The sequence below is a fragment of the Pteropus vampyrus genome, unplaced genomic scaffold, assembly GCF_000151845.1.
Source record: "Pteropus vampyrus isolate Shadow unplaced genomic scaffold, Pvam_2.0 Scaffold103, whole genome shotgun sequence".
Classification (NCBI taxonomy): Eukaryota; Metazoa; Chordata; class Mammalia; order Chiroptera; family Pteropodidae; genus Pteropus; species Pteropus vampyrus.
Window position 1 is genome coordinate 516756 of NW_011888884.1, and position 9866 is coordinate 526621.

Sequence of the window (9866 nt, forward strand, 5' to 3'; positions counted from 1 at the left end):
AGAGACAGAGACAGAGAGAGAGACAGAGAGAGAGATCCAGATCCAGAATCCTGCATGGCAAGCATTCATAAATATTTGTTGAATGAATGAATGAGTGACTCCTCTGGTGAGAGTGGGGGAAAAAACTTGTATATGTTAGGAGTATCTCAGCTCTCTCTAGGCCATCATTCTCCCAGCTACCCTACAAACAAGAGGTTAATGTGTTATAGTTAAGTTACCCAGGCCAGAGCATCTCCATTCTACAACTAGGGGTGAAAGGTAGAAGAGTGGGGAGGAGCTAAGCAGAATAAGGAAACAGAAATTGTATTAGTCTAATCTGGGGATGAAGGCATAGAAAGCTTTATTTTTCAATCCAGTTTTATTAACAATGAAGCTGATATTTTTATACCCATCTGTATTTGTTATCAGTTCCAAACATTAAAGGTGAAGAGGTAGTGAAAGAAATTCTACCACATTTATCAAACATTAAAAACAATAAAGCCAGATGCAATTAAAAATAAATACCAGATTAACCTCCATGAATAATAACGCATCTGAAATAATAAACGTAGACATAGTTCAATAATAAATTCCCATTATTTTAGTGGTAGCCACAAGCTAAAAATATATTCTAGGTCATCAATTTTTAAAGTAATATGATATGTTTCATATCAAGTAAAACTTCCATTGAATATCCTTATTTGCATTTTATTGACATGAAAGACAATGTAAAAGAGTTTTTTTTTTTTTAAGTGTTTTTGTTACATAAATAATCTGCTTAATAGAAGGGGAATTAGTAATCTGGAAAATGTTTATAACTGTTTTGATATGGATTTTTAAAGAAAAAAAATTATCCAATCTTCTTTCAATAGATGGTCTTATTCATCATTCTCCAACTCACTGTGAGCTCTTTCCAACTTGCTTTCCTATTGTTCATCTGCAACGTGGAAAACAGACACGGGCCATCTATTTATCCCTGTGTTTTCTCTCACAGTATTTATGAGGTTTGGCTTTTAATTTCTCTTGGATGAGTTTACAGTGCTAATTGCAGGTTGAGAATCTTGTATTCAAAATTGGGCTTAAACAGCCAGTGATTCCAAAGTCCTTTATAGTATAACCACGTTATATTTTTCTCTCTCCATTTTTTCAAAGCACTATCAAAGACATAAAACATTGTATTATTAATTATCATTTTAAGAGGTAATCTGAATTTGTAACGAGGGGATAGAAATATTATACACGCTGAAATGATTCTGGTGGTGTAATGAAGGGAAAGCTTAATGGGCAGGGGATCCAAATTAAGTCCTGAAATTAATGAGCAGTTTGGCTTGAGATGAATAACCTCTCTTCTCTTAGTAAAGGAATATGATGATAGGAACACTTAAAGTCCCTTGTAAATTCTGTTTCTGAGCAACAATTTCAAAGGACACAATGAGCTCGCATGGATTTTATTTTCTCTTGTTCTTTTCTTTCTTTCTTGTTTTCTAGTTTCCCTTAAAGAGATTTTAAAGCTTACTTGATTTAAACCAACAATGACTGAGAGGGGTAAATTGAAAACAAACACAAACAAAATCTAAACTAAAAAAAAATCACACAGGAGCAAGTAAAATGATTTTATCTAAATTTAGCTATATTCAGCCTGTTTAGAAATAGGGAAACATCTGAAATACCTTATATGAGTTCCTAAGATAAAGAGGTGCTGTTTCAATAATAGCCTAAGGTTTATTCCTGGAGCCAAACTACATTATATAAGAATTTGTGAATTTCATCCAAAACTATAAAAATTTAGGTTAGAACAGCCCAAAGTTCGACTCTTAATTGGGATGAAGGTGCTTTCTTGGAAGGAAAACTCTTGTTCTATAGTAGGTTTTTTTACCCAAACAAACTTGATTTCTAGCCACCATATATATATGTGTGTACAATTAAAATTAATTTAAGTGTGATTGATTTGGTTTGGTTTAGAGCAATTGCATAATACTTGTCCTCTTGAAGTAATAACAATAAAAACCTAATCTGACACCTTGACATTTTTACATTCCTCCAAATATTGTAATACCCTTCCCTGCAAAAAAAATAAATAAATAAAATAAAAGGCTTTTAGTCAAAAAGGTAACTTTCTTTTCCAATCTAGGTGAGATTTATATTCTCACCTAGATTTATGTCATTTCACTTTGCATTTTCAGAGTTGGCATACCAAATTTAAACATTTCTGTCAACTCAATCTTTTCTTAATAAAAGTCGATGGTCAATAAGTATATTATAGAACAAAGCAGCCCATCTGATAACACTGTTAAATGCTGACTGAATATTCCCCATACATCATTTGTTAATTCTAAACAAAATAATGGCACTTAGAATTGTTCATAAGTTCAGTGGAAATAATTGAATAGAACCATACATTTAAAAAGAAGCAGTGCAGAAAGAAAAAAAAAATACCTTTGTTATCTTGCTCAGGTTCACTTTCTTCTATTAATAAAAACAAGACCAAACAAATACAATAGACACACAAACAACAACAACACATCACGAAAAGGAAAATCTTGAATATCAGTTGTGCAACAGGATTAATTAGAATCTGCTTGTTTCTTATAAAAAAAAAAAAACCCAAAAACCCAAATGCAATCAAAGGAAACTATAGACCTTTTAAAAGCACACTATTAGATGACATAAAATTTCAAATTATTACTTTGAGTCAGACAGTAAGTACTACACAGAAAAATAAACTACAGCATACCCAACAACATAGCTTATTCATGCATTTTTGTTTTAATGTTGACAATTGCCCTTTCTTTCAAGGCAACAGACTGCCTACCAGTCTTATAAATTGTGTTTTGCCTTGTTAGCTTGGCTTCTCCTCTTACAAGGCCTTGCTGTGAAGTCAGTGATGTTGAATCTGGGATCTCAGCTATCATTTCTATGGCAATAGACTCATGTTGTGGTAACAGAGGATTAGGGGTTTTCTGCAGAACAGAGCCTGTCACCAACAGAGAGTCTCTCCTCTGTTTCAACTCCCAGAGGCTGCTTAGGGACAGAGAAAAACAAACTGTCATCTTCTAGGAAAGTACCAGTAAAGCAAGCTACAAAGAAAAGTGTAAAAACGTCTAAGTTGGGTATACAGAATTGAGAATTTATAAATTTTTTAAAAATCCTAGAAGAGACAACAGTTAATTGTTCCAAAGTGTTTAATACAAGTATGTCAGATGTAGGTCCCACATAGAGCTCTATTTTTGGGGGTAGGGAAGGTTAATTTGTTCACATCAATTTAGACTTTTCTTGAAATTAGTGGTAAGCTAACTGCAACATGTTTATAAGTATGAAATAGCAATGCTATTGTTAACTACTTTTAATGATAAGAAGACATATGCATAGTTCTTCACAGATTAAGGATATTTTCACACATCATACATTATCTCATTTTCACACATCATACATTATCTCATTTAACCCTGACCACATCCCTGTGATTGACTATAACTGATATTATTCAGCCCATTTTTCAGACAAAGAATCTGAGACTCACAGATTTGTTGCAGGTGCAGAGCCAGAAATTTTCAGTCTTCAAGTCACCTGTTCGACTCAACATCCTAGTGAGAAGGCCTCATTTTTACACTTAACACCCAATCCTCTTAAATTTAAGTGAATTTATGATTTCCCATTTAGGCTTCATTGTCTCTGAAATTTTCCTACCTCTACCAACCAAGTCAGTGGCACATTTTTATTTTAAGTATCAAGGTCAAAGACTACTTAAAACTTCTATGAACAAAAAAAGGGGCTATGTAATAAACCTGACCAAGCTCAGCGACCAAAAGTAACCACACAGGATGATCTGATTATAAATTCCTAACTGGGCAGGCTGTGGTGGGTGGTCACATCCTAGGCCTACAGCTTCCTTAGCAAAGGTCAGTCTTTACCTTAAGCGAGTCCTATCCACAGTTCTTATGTATCCAGGATAACATATCTTTGAAATGTCAGAGTAATTTTCTTTCTAGACCCCTCAAATGCAGGCACCAGAAAACAAGACCACCAGAGCATGAGACTACAGAACCCCTCATTGTTATCTTGTTCCCTGAATACTATCTACTGTAAATGTTCATTTTTAAAACTGTCCTGTAACCAGCAATGTAAAAGAAATATGTATTTCTTCATTTTGCTTTTTATCCAGTCCTAGAGACTTCCCCACTTTGCTTTCTCTTATCTCCTTAATCCACCACCAATGGTTTTCATGTATCTTCCTTAATGTGTTCTCTTTTGATTCTAAATGCAAGAAAAGAAATAAAAAACTGCCATTCTCCAGAGCGTTTTCTCAGTCCATTGAGATCTTGCATCTGGGCACATGCTCAAAAATTTGGCTCAAACAAACTTATAAGACTTTCCTATAGGTTTAGAGTTCTTTTGTTGATACTCCTAAATGGAATATATTTATGATTAAAAGCTGATGAAGAGGTTATCTGTCAAATGTAGCTTTAAATAAAGCAATTGTTTTTTACAACATCTCTGACAGTATCTAGTAAAGCATTAGTATTAGAAATATAAGTTTTTTCCCATAGTTATAACTGGTCATCGGGACACTTAAAAACTGCAGAGATTCTCTGTAACACAGACCTTAATCATAAGAAATGAACGAAAGTCCGTGGTTGGACGAGATTAGGCCTGAAAAACTGCTTTTGAATGTCTTTGAGTTGGGCATATCTTTCTGGTTCGTCAGCACAGTTGTGCTTGAAGAAAATCTGTATATTTTCAACAGCAAAGTTACTATTTCAAATGGCTGAAATGGGCATAGGACTCTTACAGGAAGTGTCTTATTCCCTGGCTGCAATATCTCAAAAGTTTCATTCTCCTGACGTTGAAGGGCCTCAGTAAATTTTGAGAATCATATCACTCATCATTTTCACTCTTACATTACTCTTTTTAAGGTACTGGAGCAAGTGCAGGTAAATTCTTTTCAATTTTGCTTCAGGCATCTTTATTTTACTGGGCTGTACTCAAAGTATACTCTGAGGACAATGCTGATTTTCTTTCGCTATTTTTCACTTTGTTGTTATTGTTGTAACTATTGTTCATTTTGCTTGATTTGTTTGGAATTCAAAGAAGTGCAAAGTTTTGAAAGAATACACCCATTTCCTCCAGATATATACGACCAATTGAAGAGCTGAAAGAATGTCTAAGATGTGCCATTTTCCCAGGATGAGGCTTAGAAATTTTACCAGAAATTACATTTTCATATATAGACTCTCAAAATTCCTTTCCATGCATAAATGCAAATACACATGTCTATGCATACATATTTATATATGCTTATGTATTAATATACACACACAAGTACACACATTCACACACAATTGTGGTTACTTTAAGTTAGCGAGAATAATGCAAGCATAATCTGCAACATCTATTTAAGCTTGAGTACCCTCATTCAGTGTATGAGATTGTCATTTCGAGATCAAAACGTAGCCCTGGTTTTTCCATATATTCTTCTTGCCTAGACTACTATGATCCCTCTTGACTTCTGAACTTACTGCTATATCACTTATCAATTTTTAAATTTTCCACTTCATGGTCTTTATTACCATTCGATTGCTAAATTCTCATTTAACTGCTTTATGTGTCATGCATTTGTGGTCTTGTCTCCCAAACTGATTTGTAATCTCCTCTGGCGAGTGGGGGAGAGGCAGCACACCATACTTTACTTCTGTTGTGTTTTTTTCGCCCCCTTAATTCAGCACAATCTCTTAGGAAAAAAAAAAAGTTAGATTAGTGATGCATTTTCCCTCTCTGCTTTCTTGGGATTGTTCAGTAGAACATTTAGAAGAGGGAATCAGAAACTTCTCTCTTTGGAATAATCTGAGTTATAATCAACATCCAAATTAAATACTATATTCATCATTTCCTTGGACATTTTGATTTATAGAGAACTTAGTACTATCACAACAACCCATTTTAAACAATTGTTTTGTAATTTTTTAAAAGAATATGCTCTAAATCAAAATGAAACCAGTCTCCTTATAATTAATTACTACCCATAAGACTTAGTTCCTGCTTGTATCCACTGGAGAACAAAAAATTTATCAAATATTTTTCCAAGCTTGCTAGCCTCAGTTCACCATCCTGATTGCCTACTTATGAATCTCTTATCTTATTTACACTCTTATTTGAACTTATCTGGAACTGAAAGTAAAATACACATAGAGTCTCATAGATTTAAAGAATGCAAGACTCTAAATTCTCTACTTCTATGAATATAAATTTGCATAAGTTTTTATTTGCAGCCATATAATAATACAGCTGGGTCATTGCAAATCATGAATTTCATGATTTTATACTTGCTCTTGTCTCCCCAATTTTGAACATGAGTGTGAGTAAGAAAGAGAGAGTATGATATGGTTCTAAGAAAGATAAAATAAGTTTTTTCTACTCAATTCACTGTATTAGTTGATTGGAGAAGAAATTTAGTGGGAAAATGTATACAGGAGAAGGGAAAGTCATCAAGGTTTTCTGAAAGAAATACAAAGAATACATTTAATAAAATTATACTGGTCATGTAGACCTTGTGGAGAGAAAGAATATCAAAGCAGAAAACGGGCAGAACTGTGGGACAATTTTCATTCTTTTGACTGTAGAAGTGAGTGCCAAGAAGATAATAGGAATTTAGCTACCTAAAGTTGAAGTCTCATGGAGGCTGAAATAGCACATTTCTTGCTCTTCATCGGATGGCATTGTTTATAATTTTCTTCATAGTCAATATCTTAAAGAAATCTGTAACCATCTGGTACTCTAAGAATACCATTCTAGGGCTTTTTCTAAGGACATACTCAGAAATTGAGAAATTAAAATCAAATAAGATAATTTCCTTACAGTTATACACAATACCCTTACAATAGTCTAGGCAGGCAGATCTGGATTTGAATTCTCACTCTATTGCTTATTTGCTGTTTGATCTGGGTTACTGCTTAATTTTTCTGAACTTCAGTTTCTTCATGCAGAAAACATAGATATCAACTTCCAACTCATAGAATCATGGAGAAGATGAAATGAAACAATTTGTATTAAGCAGTTAATATGGCAACTAACACACATCTAGAAAGTATTTAAGGCTAATTTTGAAACCAGGTCTTCTAGCTCATTCTCTCTATCTCTCCCTCCCTCCCTCCCTTCTTCCCTCCCTCCCTCTCTCTCTCCTTCCTTCCTTGCTTCCTTCCTTGCATCCTTCTTTCCTTCTTTCTTTCTATCTATTTCTATCTCTAGATTATCTTCCTAACTCATGAAAGCTATTCCTCCAACTGTCTTTAAAGGAAAGGGTTTTTAAACTTTTATTTTATTTTTTAATTTCAATCTGCGTTAGCTGGCTACATTCCAGATTTGATCATGTTGAATACCCTTTTTGTAGGCGTTAAAAGATTGTGCTTCAATCAATTCCTTAATTATCTGAGAAGAGAGGAATCACTCTGTAGAAAAAGAAATCAATTTTTCAGATCCTGTTACTAAAACATAGATGTTAATTAATACTAGATTATTTGACTCTGTTTGTAAATGGGCTACATTTGTCTTATCTACCATCCTATTTTAGGCATTGTTGAGTTAGAGATGCCTGATAGAAGACAAGCATCACAAACTACAAAAAAAGTCATTTTAACTGTTTTTATTTTTTACTTAAAAAAAAAAAAAAGGCCCAGGGTCGTTGAAAAGTAATCACATTGCAGTTCTGTGATATTTGGTTTATGAACTGATTTTTTTTTCTAATTATTAAAGAAAAACCCAATATTTATAATGACTGACCTAAGTCAATACCTGGTTTTTCTTTCCTGACTTCTTGGTAGCTAAAGCAAACAAACCTGATCCTGGTATGCTGCCACCGTTTACATTTCTGTCCTCTTTGAAGCTGATTTATACTCAAGGAGGTTTATCCCCTGTGGCTCCATCTCTGAGGGAGTCAGAATGCAAGCTCCCTTAGAAAACATACACGACACCCTCACAGCCACGCTCAAAGTAAGGTTTGCCTGTCTCTGTGACCTCATGATTCTCTCAAGTGGCTTGGGTTGGGAATATTTCTGTGACCTTTGGGAGAATAATATTTTTCTAGCTTGTAAATATGGGTGCTGAATAATGACTACAAGAATGAAGTGTTTACCAACTAATTCAGACAAGAGTCATCCTGAGTTAACTTGTTTTTATTTTGGTCTCAGATTTAGATAGAGCAACTATTTAAGCATAGTTTTGTTAAAATCATTCTGAAAATATATTAGGAGTTTAACCATAAGCCAATAAAAAAAGTTAGACTTCTGTTCTGATTCACATTTTTCATTCATTCTTTCTTTTTTTTTTTAAAGTCATTTTCTGATTTTAATGGAGGGAGATGGCTAACCTGCTTAATTACCAGGACAGAAGACTTTCTTAGTTTACCATTTTAAAAGGTTTTTATTCTGAAATAATCTGAAATTTACAGAAGAGTTGCAAGATAGTATAGAGAGTTTCCATGTAGCCTTCATTCAACTTCCTATATTATTAACATCTTATAGAATCATAGAACATTTATCAAAATCTTACTTTACTTCCAAATAATATTGTTTACTCACTCTCATGAAAAGGAAGATACCTGAAGTTGAAGTTTATTAAAAACCAGGATTTTAAAATTTTAATTATTTTTATTTTACGTATTTTTTTATTTATCTGGGAAAAGAAACAGCAGTCATAACTTTAATCTTAAGTGACACCATAGTATCTTAGTTATTCAAAGTGGCTTGGATTGGGAACATTTCTGTGGCCTTTGAGAGGGGATTCCAGATACCCAAATAGGGCCATAGGCCTCCAAACTGCATTTTCTCATGCTGAGGAGAGGGTGGATACATACTCCCCATTTAAAAATGATGTCCAAGAAAGGATACCATAGAGTATAATCTCAGTGTTAGCCGTTGAGTCAAATCTCAGCTCCTTCTGGTTTTTATAATACCACTAATAGACACTGTCCCAAACTCTCCAGTCTTTTTACTCCCTGATTATGCATGAGTGTCAGCCTGGGTTTGTATGATCCAGCTGCATTTTTCTCTCCTAAAGCGTGATATGATCTGAACCATAAGCTGGTTGCTATTCATCAATCAAAGCCCTCTTGGACCTCACCTCTCTGAAGCTTTCCCTGACCTCTCACTATCTCCCCTGTCCTGTGTATATATCCTGCACAGATTTCTATCATTGCAAATATGTTGGACTTTAATTATTGTAATTATTTGCTTGCATGTCTATATTCCTCACTAAGTTTGAAAACTTTTCAAGAAATAAACCATATCTTATTTTTCTTTGTATCTTTAGATGTTACCTTATTACATGAAATATAGTAGGCACTAAACAAATGAATAAATTTGAAGCTATCCTAACATTTACCTTACTAATTGTGGATAAGCTAACTTTTTTCTTAAAATTTTAAGCTTCAACTGGAATAAAGACATTGCAAGTAGAAATCCTTAAGTCAATGTTTCTCAAAGTGTGATTCATAGACTACCTGCATAAGGATTATTTGGGAAATTGTTAAAAGGCCTTAACACAGACCTATTAGTTCTGAATCTCTGGAAAATGCATCTTGGTGCTATGCCTTTAAATAAGATCTGAATTGATGTTTGAGAACTACTACCTTGAAGGAAAAGTTCCATTAATCTATCAACTTTGTTATTTCCATTTCTTTCCATGGAAGTTTTGAAGTGAGTATAATCAATGATGTGACAATAAATTAAATGAAATAACACATTAGTGTCAGGGAAAAAGAGAGTTTGGGTTGGTTTAGAGTAACAGATACTATGACTAAGCTTCAAATTAGATTCTGAGATACATGCCAGGTAGCACAGAAAATGAGGTAAAAGAAAATAAACAGTTTTCACTATAAAAAGGAAAACAACATGCCA

The 9866-nt window shown here is 33.8% G+C and overlaps 1 protein-coding gene across 6 annotated transcripts in view; it reads right to left on the bottom strand.

Annotated features, from left to right (window-relative positions):
* MUSK (muscle associated receptor tyrosine kinase) overlaps nucleotides 1-9866 on the bottom strand; it is a 91645-nt gene that overhangs the window by 50716 nt on the left and 31063 nt on the right. For 3 of the 6 annotated variants that reach the window (XM_011364929.1, XM_023533456.1, XM_023533455.1), the window contains exon 6: nucleotides 2416-2445. The exons of the other annotated variants lie outside the window; for them this stretch is intronic. In XM_011364929.1, the coding sequence (XP_011363231.1) occupies nucleotides 2416-2445 (30 nt within the window). The remainder of the gene's footprint in view (nucleotides 1-2415; nucleotides 2446-9866) is intronic. 6 annotated transcript variants of the gene reach the window in all.